The sequence below is a fragment of the Argopecten irradians genome, chromosome 15, assembly GCF_041381155.1.
Source record: "Argopecten irradians isolate NY chromosome 15, Ai_NY, whole genome shotgun sequence".
NCBI lineage: Eukaryota > Metazoa > Mollusca > Bivalvia > Pectinida > Pectinidae > Argopecten > Argopecten irradians.
This window is the reverse complement of record NC_091148.1, coordinates 29,707,113-29,726,664: the sequence shown is the minus strand read 5'-3', so window position 1 is coordinate 29,726,664 and position 19,552 is coordinate 29,707,113. Positions and strand designations below refer to the sequence as shown.

Here is a 19,552-nt window from a genome sequence, read left to right as displayed (position 1 = left end):
TTGAATGAAGTGGTTCCCCTCCTTTGAGAGTACAGTGTGTATACCCTTTTGGTTTTTAGGAATAATACCTGAATAGGAACCTGAAATAACATGACAATCAATCAGGTATTTTGTGTTGGGGGGTTTTAAAAGACAGAAGAATCATGAGGTTGGGAAGTTGTAACTTGAGTGGGGGGTTGAAATATAGAAGAAATAGCTACAGATAACTGGAAGTGGAAGGGTGCTTTATCATTGATCTGGTCATTGCATATTTGGGGTTTACATGGCTTTTTTTTTTGGTTATTTAGTCTCATTTTTTTGGAGCAACTTTGAATCCATATGGTACTGTATATCTTTCTTTTTTCCATGTGAAGCTATTTCTTCTGTATTTCACCCTCCGCCCAAGTCACAACTTCCCAATAGGTACCACTTTTTTGTTTAGAACTCAAATCAAAGACAGATGTACATAGTACTACATACTACATTTTAGTCTATGTGTTTGTAATCACTGTTACTACAGTATTAATACATAAATGGTCTATGTACAAGTTACACATAGACAATAAATGTGAAATTTGGTTCAGACAAAAAGATTTTTAACATTTCAGATAACTTGCTAGTTTTATGGTTTTATTTATATGTTGAGTCTACTCTCTTGTAAAGTGGAATTTAGATATCCTAAGACAATGTTATCTATATTGCTATATGTAAAAAAAAAATCCTTATATTTTAAAAGTAATTGAAAAGCTATCTCATCTCACAAGCCCTGACAAACAAATGGGCAGGCATATGGATGCAAGAATTATAATCACTGGATCTAGAGGACTAATATAAACAAATATTTCTACAAAGTTAAACAATGAAAAAGTATTGCATCATAATTTTATTTAATGATTACAATTGAAAGGAACATTTAATAAATTAATACTGTTTAAATGTTCTGTTCATGATCTTCTAGGTCCATATTGGAAAAGTTTACTTTCAAGAGCACTCAAATCAACATTCTTCAGTCTTCATATGATGCTAATTGTATGTATATGTATACATACACTTGTATACAGGTCCAAGGGATGAACTTTCTGTATTCATGTCACTATGCATGCATGGTGCCTGAAAAAAAGAACCAGCAATTTTTTATATCTGTTGAATATGACAAAAATTGAAATGATCAATTTCAAATATATATAAATGAATAAATGTAGGTTCATTCTACAGGTTTTTTTTTTATTTTAGAGAAAACATTTTATAAGTTGTGAATGTGTCACTGATGCATTTGATAGAATCAAATATTGTTTCAAAAAAGATACAAAATTCATTATCTATAGTTCCAACAAAAATTCAGAATAATTATAAATGATACATGGCTGCAGTACATTTCAACTCTGTAAAGTTTGTCATATACACATGAACCAGGTACAGTTGTAATAAATATACAAACACTATTTATTATTATGACCAGAAATAATATTGTATGTGTCCTCCAAATATATCTAAAGAACAAGCTAAAACCTACATGTACATATGTATATGTGTATATCAGAACATATACAATACAATTTTACCAATTAACCTACAATGTAAATCCTATATACAATGTATGTGTATAACACTACCAGAACATGTACAGAACAAAAATTTACAAATTAAAAATCTATAAATATAAACATCAGAACTGTATGAATTGACCGGTAGCATACAGGGCATTCATTACCCCTAAAGAGGCCCCACTAAAGAACCGCTATTTACCCCAGGGTTACGTTTTACGCGATTGGGGAACAGGTATGAAACATGTGACCATATGTGACCACTCATTTATGAAAAAAATACTGCTAGGGACTATTTACATAATGATCAAAATACGAAGACTCACTCACAATCAGCTGAGCAGGGAGTATCGGGTACGTAGTAGGCCTAGGTACGTACAGTAGCGGTCCGGAGCCGCGTGCTCGTTTGAACTGTTCTCTTCACTATAACAAGTTGTATTAACACTCTCCATGCGTCGTAATGTTTACCGAGTCAGTTGTTGGGATTGTCGCTGCTCCATTGCCTTTCCTTTCGCATTTTAGGTGAGTCAGTTGGTTGTTTTGGCGGAAACATTTTGGTTCAAAACTACGGTAGCCATGTTTTGTTTATACGGAGAGTGGTGGGTGTTGCGCATGCGTTAAGATTGAACTGCACTCTTAGCCGTCCGGGAGGACTTTTAGGATTCCCATAGATATTATTATTTTCTTCGCATGTACAGCGATTTTGACGGAAAGTTTTATTTTTCTAATTCATAAGAAATTATACCGGATATATTAATACCATTTTTACCGATTTTACAGTCACTTGCCCGACTATTCGCTTTAAAGGATAGATTATCGCACTTACAGTCACTGCTTCCTCCCATGGTGCTAAACACGTACTCGAGCTTCTCTCGTAGCCATTTTCAGATTCATTTCTGTCACCTGTATTGGTTGGTACTTCTGGTACTCTAACAGCCAGAGGAGAACTTGGTTGCTCGGTAATGGTTACAGAACTTGGTAGTGCTCCAAGTGCTGAGGTTACTGTGTTTTTGAAGAGTGATCTTGATGGCTTTGGCTTAACCAACAATGGCAGGCTGGACATAGATTCCTAGGAATAAAAGTATTTTAAGCTAATTACTTTATACTCATGAATATAGATACATACCATAAAACACAATCCAAGATACCTGGTATATATCTTGCCATGCCATGTCATTAGTAAAAGCAAGCAATAGGCAGTAAACCTAAATAACAGTAATTAATTATATTTCTGAAATGGTTTTGATTTTCTTTCTCCCTCAAGGTGTACAAAATAACCACACATGGTAACAGTGATCAGAATAGAGATGAGCATATATATGTACCTCTGGAGTTGAATAATGGTAAGAAGCTGCATCATCTTTAGAACTAGTTCTGTTCATGTTCTTAAACCGGCTGGAAAAAAGAAGAAAATATTAAACTATACGAAGAGTACCACAGGACAGGATATGTTTGATTTAATTTGATAACAAGTGGATCCTGCATACACTTATATGAAGTTTCTTTAAGAACAATCTATAGAAGAACAATGAGAAATATTAACTAAAAAATGAAAATGAAATTTCAACTGTCAAATTCCAATATGACAGTCACTATCCAGATCCGATCAAATCAATGGTAGGCTACAAGAATATAGGCAACTGAAGACTATCACCTTTAATAAGACATCTGTTAGCTGGTTATTTCGAGTGGGAGAAAGCAAGTAAATTTGATAGACGATAGACATATTGTGCCAAACTTTCACATACCCCAACATATCTAATTCTGCATATTATATGTAAAGGAAAAAAAAATAAAAATCATTACATCCTAAAAGAAGCAATTTTGCATAAAATACATACTGTTTTATCTTCTAAGTCTGTATATAAATCCCTCAAGAATTTCAGCTTTCCTGTCGTAACCTGAATGCCTGTAAAAAAATCAAAGTAAAGTCATTTTACTGTTTAGATAATTATATTGATATGTATATGCATTCCTAGAGTTCTTTATATGTTTTACACATATCACAGCACAATGTTATATTATAAAAGTAAATACAATATTTATATTGCACCCTATATAATTCACAAAATTACTCTAAATCGCTTTATATTACATTTAATTTACAAAAGTGAATACAGACGTACATAAAATACAAAAAAGCATGTGAATATGCATTGAATATATAAAGTTGTGCACACATTGCCAACTAAAACCAGACATTTTTTGTTACATGTGTATGTATTTTCAAAAGTTAAGGATGCATATAATATATAATATAGCTACACCCCTATAGAGCTAATTATGCTTTTGTACATAATATAATTGACTGGTTGATTAAATTGAATAACCAGGCTCCGATTTCTCGAAACAAACTTGGTAAAGTTTTCCTATAAGTTACATAAGGAGAAAAGTTTAAGTTTTGACTTAAGTCTGCACTTTTGTTTCGAGAAATCTGAGCCAGGCATCAAAGTTATTCTGGTACAGTGTATATTCTTAATTTACTTGAAAATCAGTATAATAGTCCTACAAACAGAAATGCTTACCAGAGTCATTTTGACCAATGGAATCTAACTTTTGCCGCAGCTGTTGATTTTCAGCTCTCAAAGCTGCATTTTCCTTTTCTAGGGCAGCCAATTGTTCAGAGTGTGACAATAGAGTTGAATAGTTGTAGTCGGGTAATGATCGATAAGTACTGTATGGGGATGAATCCAGAAACTGTGCAGGTCTTTGAGCCAAACTGAAGGTGCTTCTATTGGATCCTGTTGATATAAGTAATTATAACCATACCCTGTAGCTGGTTGCATTTGATGGGTACTAGTTGATGTTAACATCTCCTGATTGAAATGATCATTAGTATAGGAAGTGTTAAACCTGGGCTGTTGTTGTGGTTGTCTGTTATGGGTATTTATCTCCTGGTAAGGTTCATGAACAGGAATGGGCTGTTCAACAGGCGAAGTGTTCACATCAGGCACAGGTGATTATAGATCTGGCTCACATGTTGCTTTCTCAGGATCATGCACAGATTGCACGTTGCCCTCCTGTCGTCTTTTTTCAATGATTTGTTGCAAGGCTTTATTTGCTTCCCAAAACTTTTTTTGGTCTATTTCCTTCTTTTTTTTGCTGATCAACTTCTCTTCTTGTGCTTCTTTATTGGATATCTCCACAGGCACAGTGACGTTTTTACTCCTTGAACTATTTTTCTGCTGCTTTTGTGGCTTTCTGACCATTTCTGCAAATTTCAATTGATAAATTTTAAATATATAATGAAAAAAGTTGAACAGATATATATACAATGTATGTAAAAATGTACATCTTCCTTTTATGGTGCAAGCATAATGCATCATTTGAACACCCACTGCTGATGAAAAACCAACAAAAAATAATTGTAAACTTGCATTTTGTTTCAATACATACATATATATAACCTTTACCTTAATTAGCACCATCAAACACAACCTTGTTTGAGGTATTCTCATGATATAAACTTAAACAATAAACATGTACTCTTTAATTAAAAGCTGTAGTCCCTGACTTCAAAGTAAGTGGATATACACAGGATTATAATGGACATGAAATGACTGAGAATATGTTATGCTTATACTCATATAATAATTTAATTTATTATGTCATGGCACAAAAAACTTACTTGTTGACAAAGCAGTATTTTCTTCCTCAGATTCATCATCAGAAAAGTTATTGTTCTTCATTTTCATTTGAACAGCTAGTACCTTGTTGCAGTTGAATCCTCTGTCGCTTATCCCTCTGTAATTCCAGGTCTTTTTTGGAATCTGACAAAAGAAAATAGGATTTATCAATAAACACATGAACAATACTAAAACTATGGGTTTCAATTACCTGATTGAATTTCTTTGGTCATGCATGTGCACATACTCACAAGATATTGCAGTATACTGTGCCATAGATATTGCAAGATCATTTTACACCATATATATATATATATATATATATGTTTCATGTTTATGGTTTTATTTTTTGGGGGATTTTAATAAAATATTATGTATAAAAACAATTACCAGGCTTATCATATGAAAATATTTTCTGGATTTTCCACTTTTTACTTTTTCTGCAGTCATTAATTATTTAAAGATGCTCCACTTAAAGATGCTCCACCGCCGACAAATAGTATTTTTTGCCCTATTAAAACAAGAATAAACGAAATGATATTTTTGTTAAACACAAAAAGTTACACACTTACCACTTTTACCACGCTTGAAAAGTTTGGGCTTGTAATTTCTTTTTTTAATTAAAAAAATAAAAATAATTTTTTGCATCCCGAAAAAATTCCTTGTCGCTCCGCCCCATATTGAGGGGAAGTACTGTATGCGCATGCGCCAGATTTGAAAACAAACCCAGACAATATGGCGGACCGCGGGAAGAAACGTGGTAGGCCACTGATATTTTCCTCGCCAGAAAGGAGAAAGCGGAAAGTAGACTACGAAAAGGAAAGGCGGAAAGGAAGAATCACAATAGGAGATACAATAGACAAGTGGAACACAGTTAGGAACGACAACGGCATTGCGACACATGCGGAAATGGCACAATTTTTATTGGAGAGGTAGGTCTTGGTCAAGTCAAATAGTCTAACATGTTAGATCTCTATATTCTTTACAGTTGTTCTTTCTTAATGTCGTTTCGCCCTAAATCTGTTAGCGGCAAGGATCATTTGCTGTATTTTGGCGTTGAGGCCTGTGACATCTATCGCACGATTGATTTATAAATGGGGGTTGTTGACTTTGTAGCTATGACAAACAACAAGCAGTAATTGCTGAGGCCAGTGAGGGAATACCTGAAGTACAGCTGCCAGAAGGCCCACCGATCGCCATGGCCAGCACAAGCACGCCGATGACCTGGTCAAAGCGACCTCAACCAACAGACGTTCTGCACGCAGAACTCTCAGAAATATCTACACAAGAAAGGTATATCATATTGAATTGTTCTTATACCTGAATTGGAAAAAATAAAAGACAAGCAAATTCTTACAGAGGTAAGAGGCCTACCAAACAAGGTTGTTTACAAATTCTAATTATGAACAAACCATGAAGATATTTATGTAACCGTGGTGACTTTTAGCCACAATATACTGCTCGGCTAGAGAGAACTTTCTTTTGTTTGATCATTTGAGTGTCAGACTAATAACCCAGAGGTCCTGAGTTTGATCCCTGGCAGAGGTAGTAATTGTGTTTACATCTACTTACATCTACTGGATATATCTTATATATATGAATATATTTTGATCGATGACTATATGTTGTTACGTATTACATTACAATGGAATTGTGTCGGTATTGGGTAAGATTATGTTACCCATGATATATACTGTACAGACTGACTAAGATACAATTATCATGGCCATTATATGAAACCACCAAACATGATTTTGCTTTTAGTGTACATGTAAAACTGTTTAAACTGGGTCAACATGGTATATGCGTTATTATGATGTATAAAAAATGATCTACTCTCTACTAGCAATCTGATTTTGGATGCAGTACTAGTACTCATGCTATTGCAACAAGTTACCTGTGGTGTTTTTATTTTTTAATCATTTTTTCTTCTTTTTGTCTTAAAAGTGAATCTGGAATGTCAGGAATTGAAGAATTGAAAGATCAAGAACTAACTTCATCAACAAGTGATGTAGAACCTACAAGGTACTTCATATCTATGATTCTGTTTTCAGTTTTGAAAGATTTATAACACAAGTTTTTTCAAAGTATATTTCACATTAATAGTTGTAACTTGTTATAAAAAGTAATCATTGCTTCAGAAAAGCTTTACACAGTAACATAAAATACAAAACTTCATGTGAAGTGTTTATTATAAAAGTTCTCATGTTTTTAGTTATTTCTTTTATATTTGATTTCATAAAGTGTATGTAGTTATCATATTGTACACATGGATATTCAATTGTTTATAGGATTGTATAAATCTGATATTTTACATAAAAATACATTGAAATGAGTATAATTCTTGTGTCAAATGCACTTATATATATTATATGTACATGTACATTTGAATGTCTATGCAGTGTGCTTATGTTTTTGTTTTCCTTATTGTAGGTATCGACAAGGGCGCGTATTGAGACAGAAAAAATCAGAAAGCTTCCTTGACCCATTCGAGTAAGAATTTATTCATGATGTTATTTGCGTTTACAATGTATACCTGGTATCAGATATAAGGTATTTTCCATCGTCATTACTTTCCTCCAAACCACACTTATTTTGTAAGAATCAAAATACAGCTTGAATGCATTATATCTTTATAATAATTAGGTGAAGGTAAAGATTATTGCCATCTTTAGGTAATCAATGTTTGGACTCCAGTGACTTATTTTTTTCACTGATTTACACCAAACACTTTGTAGCGAAAGGATTTGGGGATAGTTTATATTTATTAAGTCAATGCTAGGTAAGTGCAAATACTTGTTTTAATTACATGTATATCAATTATAAATTGACCTTTGTTGAGGTTGATATGGTGTTATATCGACCAAGTGGTATAAATAATGACTGAGGGCATTATTAAAAATTCTACAATGGTGATGTAACACCATATGGACATAATCAAAATTAAATGTCCTTATTTTTTATGGAAGATATGTTGTTTATGCCAAAAACAATCTGTTATGTGCATATTTATGATAAGAAAAGCGTTGGTCAAAGAACTGCACCACAAAAGAATATTGACGCCGTGCTTCTAAAAAATGGAAACACAGAGTCAATATGCAATATATTGAATGTCATATGACCATATATTAGCAAATGAAAATAGTTAAACATCAGAGCATATATAATATATTCATTTCAGCCTTACAGTAGAAGTTAGCGAAGAAAATTGGGATGAAGACATTGATGAAGATGATGATTATGAACCAAGTTTCAATGTTACAATAGGGTAAGTATGTTCTTCATGTCATTGAATAGAACTTGTTACCTGAATGACTTACTGTACTTAAAATTATAAGTATGGTTTTTAGTTCCCAATTATATCAGTTACACATAAGGGGTTATGGGTTTAAAACTTGTTAAGTGTATTGTCTGTCCTTCAAATTAATAACTTTCTTTTACAATCACTTAGTTGCCATCTTCAGCTCCAATATGGGTCAAGAAATTTTTGTTATTTGATAATTTTGATATTGGACTTGGGGTGAAATTAGACAAAAATGACAGAATAATAAATGACATATTGATGTTAATGCCTTTTCTGTTTATAGGCCTACAGACACATTGGAGACTGTCAACTTTGGAGACTTAGAATTTGACACTTTTGAGGAAGAGATGGATAACGAACCAGGTGAGGGTCCGGAAGACATTGTTGGGACAGGGATTGAAAGAATTCTTCATGAAAATGATCACCAAAAGTTAACACAGGACCAAAGTTGTATAGCTTTCTTGGAGCCTTTGCTTGTTTTGGCCAAAACTAAAATCAGTCTGTCTTGCCAGGTAAAGGGATGTAAGGAGGAAGTCACCATCCGAAACAAGTTCACTGGATCGGCATTATACCTCACATGGGTATGTTATTTCATAATAAAACAAATCTGAAAACTTTCACATACATCCCCTTTACTTACATTCTTTTTTGTCCAACAGAATTATTATAGCGACCTCTTACATACTACCTAATTGACATGTAACCTTGTTAATTGTATGCCAGCCAATCAAATCCAACCTATTGCATGAACATGGAGATAATGTATGTACTGGTGGAATTATTTTGCATTAACACTTGTGAGGTTTTTTTTCACATTTAAAATTGATTATCTGATTTTGAATCATGTGCTGATAGATTTCTTTGATTTTTCTTCAGGCATGCTCATCTGGTCACACCATATTTCGATGGTGCTCCCAACCTGTCTTGAACAGAGGGCTAAATGGAGGTGATCTGCTATGTGCAACGGCTATATTAGCATCAGGCAACAACTTCAGCAAGATATCTCTATTCGCAAAGTTTTGCAACTTACACTTCCTAAGTGCTTCATCTTTTGAAAGGATGCAGTCTAGATACTTGGTACCACAAATTGATCAGTTTTGGACAGACAAACAGAAAGAAGTGCTAGAAGGATTCAAGGACAAAGAACTGGTAATATTGGGTAAGCAATCTATTATTATATTTCTTTTTGTATGAAAGAATAGTTAATATTGTAGTTCAGTCAAGCATGCTGCTAAATACACTGAACAGCAAACCTAACGTGGAGCATTTTACAGACAAGGGACAAACAAGTCATCAGATTCCTACTCTATTTTTACTAAGCACTCAGGAAACTGACACTACCATTTTTATAGATTAATCTAAGCCAGATGACAGAACACAGAGCCTTCCTTACAAAGTCATGAGTGATTTTTTGTGTTGCAGGTGATGGACGAATGGACAGCCCCGGACACTGTGCACAGTACTGTTCATACACAGTAATGGAAAATGACACAAAAAAAATTCTGTCCATCGTCACATTGGATAAAAGAGAAACTGAAAAGAAAAGCACAAATTTAGAACTAGCTGGTTTTAAGAGGACCCTGAACACTTTAAAAGAGAAGAAAATGAATGTCTGTGAAGTTGTGACTGATGCACATCTCCAAATTGGAGCCCTGATGAGTAAGTTTTGTGAATGAAAGTATCCAATATAATTATGATATGAATGAATTTTGATGGTTTTGTGTGTAGTTCTTACAATACAAAGTTTATGACAATATTAACCAGGTCACTATACACAGGTTTCAAAATATTTTAGAATAACTCCTTCTATTATAAAACTACTGGTTTGATTTCAATGAGATTTGGCAATATTGTTATGGATTTTCTGGGGTGGGCATGCAGGTTTTCTATATTCAAAATTTTAGTTGCCATGGTAACCAGGTCATTATACACAGGTTTCAAAATTTGTAAATTTCCTGTGACCATTATATTTTTTCAAAAACAAGTCAGACACCTGTAATAAGAGGAAGTGGGGGTATTAGTCAACTAACGACTTACAGTTCTAGTTTTGATCAGAATTATACTTTTATATCTCAGCTTTCAGATATTTTGTCTAAACCATTTTTCATATTTAGGCGGATGAGATAAGTCTGAGAGAAAACTAATTATATATAATGATGTTTTATAGAGAAAGACCACAAGGAAATCAAACATTCCCATGACATCTGGCATGCTGCAAAGAACCTGGGCAAGAAAATAATAGCGGTAAGAATATCTTCCCCCACCACTCCACCACACCTAAAAAGATAATTTATTGAAACCTTCATTTTTTCTTTTCCCTTTTTTGTTTATTTATTTTTTTTTTTTTTGGCAAAATCAACCTGGTTTTGTCCACTGCCAGATTGTCAAAAAATGAAATGTGTACAAAGTAAAACATTTTATAAAAAGTGATGTTTTTACAATTTAGGGCATCAAGTAAGTAGTTTTTCCTTTTGGTTTATACAGAGGTTGTTACTATGGCATTTGTTATTGTACATTTGTTATTACTCTTTTTGTAGGCTGGTCAAGACAAACAGTGCAGGCCACTACAGAAATGGAGTAGACATGTGGTTAACCACTTCTGGTATGTCTGCCAGAACGCATCAACAAAAGATGAATTTATTGTGAGTATAGCAACAATATTTTATACCGGTATTTCATTTCATGATATGAATGTGTATATTGTGAAATAAGATAACAGTTTCAAATCATCCTTTTTTTTTTTTTTTTTTTTTACATTTTTCTCAACATAAGTTTAGGTGTACAGCTGCAAATGTGATATAGATGTTTGCTGACGTAAATTCTATCAGTTTATTGAATAATTATTTACATTGTATTACATAATCATATTTATATGAAAGACATAAACAATATGTAGTTTTAGTTGTTTCATCAAGAAGTGCCTTTGAACAGACTTTTTGTTTGGTTTGCACATCAACATCAGTCAAGATTATAGATGTCAGTTTCTGAAGCTGATTTTGTCAAATCGGAAATGTAGTATTTATAGCAAGTTTTGCATGAAACGATGCATCATAGCTTCATGAGCCAATCATCTAGAGAGTGTATGATTTCCTAGTTCAACTACAAGAATGTCGGTCAAAACTCGTAAGGCCAAGACACCTCATGTGTTTTCAAGTGCTTGAATGTAATGCTACCAATCATGTTCAAATGAATAACCTTAGTCTGCTTGTAACGACAATAAATAAACCAATGGGTAGTTCTAAAACAAATATGTCATAAATTAGACAAATTATACAAACTATACTCTTTATATTGTCTTTTTCTTAAAAACAGGGACTCTGGTACCCACTCATCCACCATGTTGTGGATGAGCATGAATGGTTGCTACCATACAGTTCATCCGGTACGTATGCTTGTCAACATAACACACTGGAAGATGCCACAGATAAAGAATGGCTTGTCAAAGATGGACCTGCGCATCGAGCCCTTCGAAAGATTATCTTTGACAAACGTTTTATCAACAGGATTCCCTACTTCACCAACTTCAGGTAATTATCCTCTCAAGACATATTTTCTGTTGTGTATTATTTTGCATGATGCCCTCTTGACATGTCTTTGATCAGGATAATGTTCATAATCTTACCAGGCTGGTGTATTGTTATTAAATTTATTTTATGTAGCCTTCTTGAAATTTTCAAAAATGTAATGTATACACGGTATGTGAAATAAGTTCAAAAAGCACTTGACATGTAACATCTGAAATATTTTGAACATGGCCAATTGTATGATGAAACTCCTATACTCTATGCTGTTCTTTGCTATTGTAATGATTACATTTTCAAGATTACACAGATTTTGTTATCTCTCTGTATTTTCAGGAGTACTGCAGAGCTTGAAAATTTTCAGCAGCACATACTTATGTACGCAGCTAAACGGTTTGCATACTCCCCGCCAGTTTATGCAGCAAGGAATCAGCTTGCAGCGCTGGATTATAATGCCAATGTTGGAAGGGCAGTGAAGGTGAACAAAGACGGGAAGACGAGGTACTGATATTTTGTATTCACATTTAGTATTCAGCAACTTTTTCAAAACATCCATTTTTATCACCAGGCTTTATGTCAACATGAAAATGTGCATAATGTCATACTGAAATATATAACCAGGCTTAATGTCAACATAATGGGGGGGGGGGGGGTTGCATCATAATTTCTTACTGACATATATCACCAGGATTTATGTCAACAAAGGAATGCCAATTGGATATGTATGTCTTTCAATTTTATTTATACATCCAATTTCTTACTTAGGTACAGGAGAATGTTCAATAAAAAGAGTGGCCGTTGGACAGTTGTGACTGACAAAGAGGCAAAGAATTATGACCACATAAAACAACTCCTAAACCGTGTTGCTGTTGCCCGCCTTAATGACCGAGAAGGGATGAGCGGCAAACAAGAACTGTCAGCAACTGATCCTCGGAGGATATCTAGGACAATTGCCCCTGTGACACCTCCACCTACAAGCCAGCTAGTGGAAGAAAAAAAATCAAGATTGCAATAACTGACAATTGACACATTCTTCAGTACAAACAACTTCTGTCAGTTGTGTGTTTGTAAACAATTTCCATAGGAAATGAGTCAAACTTAGAACTTATAGCCTGAAACAGCTTTAACAATATAATCATATTTTTTGTCAAATTGGGGCCTTATTTCGCACTAACAGTATATCATACTGTATATTCATACATATTTAGTCCTGACAGACTTTCAGAGTCTGATGTGCAATGGGCCAATATGGTATTTATATGTCTTTCTTTCATAACTCATAAGGTGAATGTTAGGCCTAGAGGCATCTTGATTTTTAACCAAATGTTTACATTACAATGTAAACATATTTGCGCCTTTTTCGCTAATAAGTAAAATAATATGGTCACGATATTCCTGACAGAGGCCATCTTAATATGGGTGCAAGGGGCCAATGTATTGTAACATGAATTAATGGCATGTTTGCTGTAGGGTTGGATGAGACTTATTAGTTGGTCTCATTGACGACAGTTACAGTTTGAACCTTCATTATTAGCTTATTAGTTTATATGACTGAAGAGTCAGTAAGACTTGTAACTATTATGCAGCATGATTGAACTGAAACTTGTCTGTAATGTAATATCATGATTTACTAAGTGTTATTTATTCTTGCATTAATGTAAAATTTAAGAAGGTTGTCACTCTTTTTTTTAAATCACATTTAAACCTTTCCAGTTCTTCCAGGTGTAATTCAGCTGAAACTTGTCTGAAATTATTCAAACATGGTCCTGATCAAGTGTTTTAGGTCATCAGATGAATGACCTTGACCGTCATTAAAGGTCACATGGGTCAAATAGGCTAAAATCATAAATGACTTCTTGTGAAAAACTAAGAGGCCTACAGACCTGACAATGGGACTGTGACATGCTACCAAATTTGTGTAAGTGAATGAACTTGACCCTCATTCAAAGTGAAAGGGATCAAATTAAATAGGCTAAAATCTTTTAAACGACTTTTTGTAAATAACTAAGAGGCATAGGCCTTGAGAATGTATATGGGATAGGGATTGGTCTAAATTCGAAAATGGACACCAATTCACCTTATTTGAAATCGGGAATTATTTTATTCTTTGTCAATAAGTGTCAAGTATGTCAAATGACTGTAAAGTCAGCGGGTATCTTGTTCAATAGTTGGGATAAAACTTTTTTCTCATTGTCAAAACGTATTATGTATTAAAATGAAGAAAATTATTTCAATAAATCAGAAAGATAATTTTTTTATTATGAATTTTATTATGGTTCCATCGAATATTGCAATAAAATAGCATCACATTTGTATACATCTGAGTTTGGTATTTATTACTGATATTACTGCACACAGTTGTTATTGTAATTGCCATAATATGAAGACATGATACCTAAAAATATTCAGATTAACCACATATTTGAAACATTGTTATAATAAATCATGACAATATTCTTATTTGGGTGCTTGTTATATTAATTATGGCAAATACAAATACAGTGTAAAGTTGCAATATGAAAACTACAATCATCAATATCTCTCATTGTTGTCTTGTCACAGTTACCTTTGATATGACAATAAGGTACAATACCATACATGCAATATCGAAACATATTTTTTTTTATTTTGTAGTCATTCAGCATCATTACTTGCTACCATGGTAATAAATTTCTGTCATCAACCTATCATTTCACATATTTTCATCAGTTGTTGTTGTTATCAAACAACAACATTATCATCTAATGTATCTATTACATCCATTCATTTTCATCAATCTTAAAAGTGTACCAATTGTGATAGTCATTGTAATAACTTTTAACACTTTCATAAATTATTATCAAAACGATTACACTCATTATCACTCAATCTCTCATCGGTCTCTATTACTAAATTACCCAATAAGCACAATCCACTTTATATAAGACCTTTACTTTACATGACTCGAACTTAATGCAGATTGCAAATATGAAATATTTTACTTATGGCTTAATTTAACAATAATTTGATGAAAGTGTAGTTCTTTGATTCCATAAATGCCCCCTTTTTTGTTCAAAATATCAGTGCCTTGTGATTATTCAGTCTAACACATTAGCTACAACATTGATATTGTCCAAGAATTTATTCCAAACGTGAAGGAATGTATCCAGTATATTGTCCAAACTGGTCAGAGTATTTGTCTCTAATTCTCCATACACAACAGCTTGGAATCACTCTGCGAATTCCAACGCCGAGCCTTCCATGCTGCCAAAGGATGAACTGCCTGTAGGCAGCATGACGATTTGCTTTATTGTAATCATTCAGTTCATCAACAGCAAGGACATCATTTCTGTAAAGCCGAGCTAGGGCTAATACGGCCTCGTCCAAAATCAAGACCTCAAAATCCTGAAAGTAAAACCAAAGACTCTTTTAATTTTCTCTTCATTTCTTTTCTTTATATAATTTTAAAATACATTTTGATGAAATCCAGGTGTTTCGGGCTCCCAAATTGACACAAATAAATTAGTGTACAATTTACCATCGATTAGTCCCACCTTTCAACTGATGATTATGATTTTATTTACATAAAAAAGGTGGGACTAATCAATGTCAAATTGTTCTTTACCCATAATGTTTTGGGATCTCGCAAAACCTGTATATACATGTACCTGAAGACAAGAGGTAATGAAATAAAACCAAGTGATTCATGCCTAACAGTTATAACCAGTAATATATAAACGTGATGTGATTCCAACGTCACACAGAAATGGATAATGATCACAAGATCCAATAATTTCTTTCAACTTATTTACAATGAAAGAAAGCAATAGTTGCTAGCATAAAACCTGTCGTAAACGACTGATAGATGCTGTGTCTACTTATGCTGATCAACACATGTACTATTCCGGACAAAGAATTTTTAGATACATAGAAATACAACAAATAGAGTAAACATTATATGAAATATAATTTCAAATGATCTTCAAATACTTACTGCCAATTGTGATGTGCAGTGCTCAGGCCTGCCTCCACAACAAAGCTTTTCGGGCTCTGTGGGCATTTCTCTGCATCTTGTACAGGTGCACCAACTGGGTGCAGCTGTCCCTCCTGGTTGAGGATGATATCCCCCTGGTTGAGGTGCACTTGGTTGCACAATATCAATTAGTAGACTAGGACTTCTCTCTGCTACCTTCTGTAACAAGTTCCTTGCCTCCCCATCTTCTAGAGCAGCAATTGCATTCTGTAAAGGGATACAGTAAAATTGTTATTTACCAGTTAGCCTTATTTGTGCTATACATTGTGTATTTATATATCTATATGTATGTATACACATGTATATGTATATATTATTAATTTCATTTTAGGGATTGAGTTTTAAACTGATGTGGGCCATTTCCCAGGTACAAACTTTAGGCTGGAGTTGATTTTTTTTACTTTTGAAACTCTTGGTCACATCTCCTTCACTTATTACCTTTACCACCTTGGCTAATTACTTGACAAACATTACAAGCCAGTAAACTGTGATAAACTTGAACAATTTACACCATTATTAAAAAAGTTTTGTTACTGGATTGTACCAAGATCTGCTGATGGTTTAAAACTTTTTATGATGAAATATAAACAGTTACTCACCTTTAAATCATCTTTTCTTTTCTCTGTTGCCTGCAATGCCACATCAGCCCTGTTTTCTCTGCCTCCATGCTGACCACCTCGTCCTCTACCTCGTCCTCTACCTCTTCCTCTACCACCTCTTCCTCTGCCACCTCTTCCTCTACCTCGTCCTCTTGGTCTCCCTCGGCCTCGCCCTCTGACTGGACTAGAGCCTCTACTGGACTCGGTCTCCTCATCTCCACTTTGCTCGCTTACACTCATATTTATCTGAAGAACAATTGGAACAACATGTGCATCAGCCTAGAACCTGTTAATTTACAAAGTTATTTTAGCTTCTTTATCTAAATATCTTTTCTAATACTAAAGGTCATATATACAACATCATTGTCAAATAGAAATTTAAAAGTCCTTTTTGGTTTATATTGAGGAGGGGTGTGTGTGCTGTACAATAGGTTGCTTGCTTATAACAATAATTTTCATTATTCAAAATTTTGTCACATTACTCAATTAATACTCAATATCAATGAACCATTATACCACAAATCCGGTTATCACAGTAGGTCTACTAATATTTCCTTCCTTATCAATGAAATACTTCAAAGTTTATAGGGGGCATATAGACTATACCCTCACTGTCCTTTACTACAACTGCATTATACTAGTGCATATAGCTACAAATATACACCACATGTACAAATGTAATTCAATAATTGGTTAGTTTTCCACATACAATGTAAATAGCTTGGTCAGAAGATATGCCTAGTGACATTTGCTATTAATCACATTTTTGATTTCGAACTAATGGAATGTGTTCATTGAAAGACATTAGTGTTTCATTATAAAATTAAAACAGAATGCAAACAGCTGACAAAGCAACAAGTAAGCTGACAATATTATACGGTCTACATGACACACGTACATGTTAGCCTACGTGGTTGAGAGTTTTACATCGCGGGAGATGTAGAAAACATCATGCTATCGATCGTAGATAAAAGCGCATTACTTTAAATAAACGCTTGTCCATTCCGTAAAAATAATCACAAAGTGCTATTACGAAATGGACATGGTTGCAAAACAACGTTTGATCGTAACAATTTTACTACAGGTTAGGCCTATGCAGGGATACTCTGTCAGTCGCTAACGTTACAGTTAGGCTACTTACTGGTCAGAAGTTGAACCACATAAAACAAATGTCACAATGTACCATGGCTTTAAAATGCATTGAAAGAAACAAAACACGTAATGCAAGCAATATAGTATAACTTCAACGCATTTCCTACAGCCCTTTATCTTTATATTGGTAGCCTAATGTGTGCCTCACCTCCGACTCCGATGACGCCATGTTTGTTTTCTTCGGTATGCAAATCGCTCCCAGCATGCACTGCGGTAGGGTTGTCCATCAAATGACGTACATTCAAATGAGGTTATAATGTTGATACCTCACAGAGGCAGGAATATTCAGCAGCACGAAACTTCTAGGCTCCATAGCGGTGGTTTTTGTCGTGTTATAATAATTTTTTTATTATGTATGTGTTATTTTGGTCTACTGTGCTAGACTTTGGTATTTCACAAATACAATATTACTCAATTCCTAAGTGAAGAAATAAAATAAATAAAGTTGTAATTTATATTGTGAACACAGTATCATAGCCTAATCATGTCGTCTACCTGATTATTCCCATCTGTGTTTTGTACAATGCCAACATCACAGTATCAGATTACAACACACTGCAATTACACACACGTACACTTCTTGATTGCCGACCAATACTGTCAAATGAACAGTGTCTGGACTAATATAACAACAGCATCCTCATTGCAATCTTTATCAGACACAACCACTTTCCAAATCATTTCAGACATACGATTTTATAAAGTGCTTACCTTGAAATCTGCATCGTAGCACGTAGGGTCATCTCGACTAGCCGTGTCACGATAGTAAACGTAATTAATCATTAAAATACACATTTCATGGATTAAACACTTTTCATCAACACTAAGGAAGTATTTTTTTAGGGTAGTGAGGTTGATATTGGATTGGATTTATGCCGAATGGTCCAGTGAATGCAATATATGACAACCAAGAATATATGTAATAATAGTGTATTATTGAAGTTTGTGTATTACATTTATATTAAATATTAAATTGATTTATTTGTTATTAAGGTGTTAGTTGGAACGTAATCTACAGCTATGGAAACGAAATGTACAAGGGAAATGGGTAGTTTTATGTACAGACAGAACAATACTGGAACTATAGTCCCAACTAAAGCACGGGTGACAACAAAGATGACACCACAGCCATGGTTATAGAAAACAAAATAAACTCAATCGAAAGTTATGTCTTCGGAATAACTCGAATTAGGTATCTTTTGAGGTGAAGTGTAGCTGTATCGTGGTAATGACAGAATCCGCAAGTAACATTCGAACTAATTCCATTGGTTTCTAAAGATCGCTTTAGTAATATTTTGAGTTTGCAACTTTGCAATGCATTTGAATCATAAGGCCTTGAACAAGTTCAATGTGTCGGAGATGCACATGCAGGTAAATATTTCAGACATTTGCTTGGACACTGGATCCTATAACTACGTTTCTCAGTGGCGCTTTTGCTGCTGTCGGTAGTTCAATATCCCCATGAGACTCAGTGTATTATCTATAACATCCGATACCTTGTCTTCCCCATTGGCGTGTGAAATAATGGACAGCGCGGAAATCGAGAATCACTAATCTTTTCTGAAAAGAGAACCAACCAACACACACTTTGTATTTTTAACATACTTATACGTATCTCATTATTTTCGGTACTAAGTAGAATGTTAAATCATACAAATTTAAATATTGCTTGACATTGACGATGCTTTAATAATCAACTGTTTTAATTTTTGTAAATGCAAAACGCGACCAAAATATGACGAACATAATATATAATTAATATGTATACACTTAAGATACAGAACTCTAATCAAATTCTATATAAGTTTACTCTCG

At 34.0% G+C, this 19,552-nt stretch overlaps 2 protein-coding genes and 1 long non-coding RNA gene across 4 annotated transcripts; 1 reads left to right on the top strand and 2 right to left on the bottom strand.

The window, feature by feature from the left end:
* Positions 1-844: 844 nt before the first annotated feature.
* Positions 845-2,331, bottom strand: LOC138309433 (uncharacterized). The gene is made up of 2 exons (XR_011206273.1): positions 1,854-2,331; positions 845-1,089 (listed from the first exon to the last, which is right to left on the bottom strand). It is a non-coding gene; the product is annotated as an uncharacterized lncRNA (long non-coding RNA).
* A 3,295-nt stretch (positions 2,332-5,626) lies between these two features.
* LOC138309763 (uncharacterized) lies at positions 5,627-14,291 on the top strand. 2 transcript variants are annotated; one of them, XM_069250975.1, is made up of 13 exons: positions 5,627-6,081; positions 6,266-6,442; positions 7,097-7,174; positions 7,583-7,642; positions 8,331-8,417; positions 8,737-9,034; positions 9,330-9,612; positions 9,876-10,112; positions 10,621-10,697; positions 10,991-11,095; positions 11,766-11,980; positions 12,311-12,475; positions 12,740-14,291. In XM_069250975.1, the coding sequence occupies exons 1-13, from the start codon at positions 5,885-5,887 to the stop codon at positions 12,987-12,989; spliced, it is 2,229 nt and encodes a 742-aa protein (XP_069107076.1). In that variant the 5' UTR covers positions 5,627-5,884; the 3' UTR covers positions 12,990-14,291. The 2 variants fall into 2 exon arrangements, with proteins under 2 accessions (XP_069107076.1, XP_069107077.1); XM_069250976.1 differs by lacking the exons at positions 5,627-6,081; positions 6,266-6,442 and adding an exon at positions 6,467-6,510.
* Positions 14,222-18,105, bottom strand: LOC138309764 (uncharacterized). Its single transcript, XM_069250977.1, has 4 exons — positions 17,886-18,105; positions 16,586-16,831; positions 15,948-16,193; positions 14,222-15,358 (listed from the first exon to the last, which is right to left on the bottom strand). The coding sequence occupies exons 1-4, from the start codon at positions 17,940-17,942 to the stop codon at positions 15,095-15,097; spliced, it is 813 nt and encodes a 270-aa protein (XP_069107078.1). The 5' UTR covers positions 17,943-18,105; the 3' UTR covers positions 14,222-15,094.
* Between the last annotated feature and the right edge of the window lie 1,447 nt (positions 18,106-19,552).

What these genes read in the sequence shown, in the direction of transcription:
- LOC138309764 (XM_069250977.1), bottom strand. Translation starts at nt 17,942, where the DNA reads ATGCTGGGAGCGATTTGCATACCGAAGAAAACAAACATGGCGTCATCG. An exon ending in TGGCGTCATCGGAGTCGGAG is followed by an intron (nt 16,832 to 17,885) that starts GTGAGGCACACA and finishes ATTGTTCTTCAG; the next exon opens with ATAAATATGAGTGTAAGCGA. An exon ending in ACTGCACATCACAATTGGCA is followed by an intron (nt 15,359 to 15,947) that starts GTAAGTATTTGA and finishes TTTTACTTTCAG; the next exon opens with GATTTTGAGGTCTTGATTTT.
- LOC138309763 (XM_069250975.1), top strand. Translation starts at nt 5,885, where the DNA reads ATGGCGGACCGCGGGAAGAAACGTGGTAGGCCACTGATATTTTCCTCG. An exon ending in GCACAATTTTTATTGGAGAG is followed by an intron (nt 6,082 to 6,265) that starts GTAGGTCTTGGT and finishes TTGACTTTGTAG; the next exon opens with CTATGACAAACAACAAGCAG. An exon ending in AACAAAGACGGGAAGACGAG is followed by an intron (nt 12,476 to 12,739) that starts GTACTGATATTT and finishes TTTCTTACTTAG; the next exon opens with GTACAGGAGAATGTTCAATA.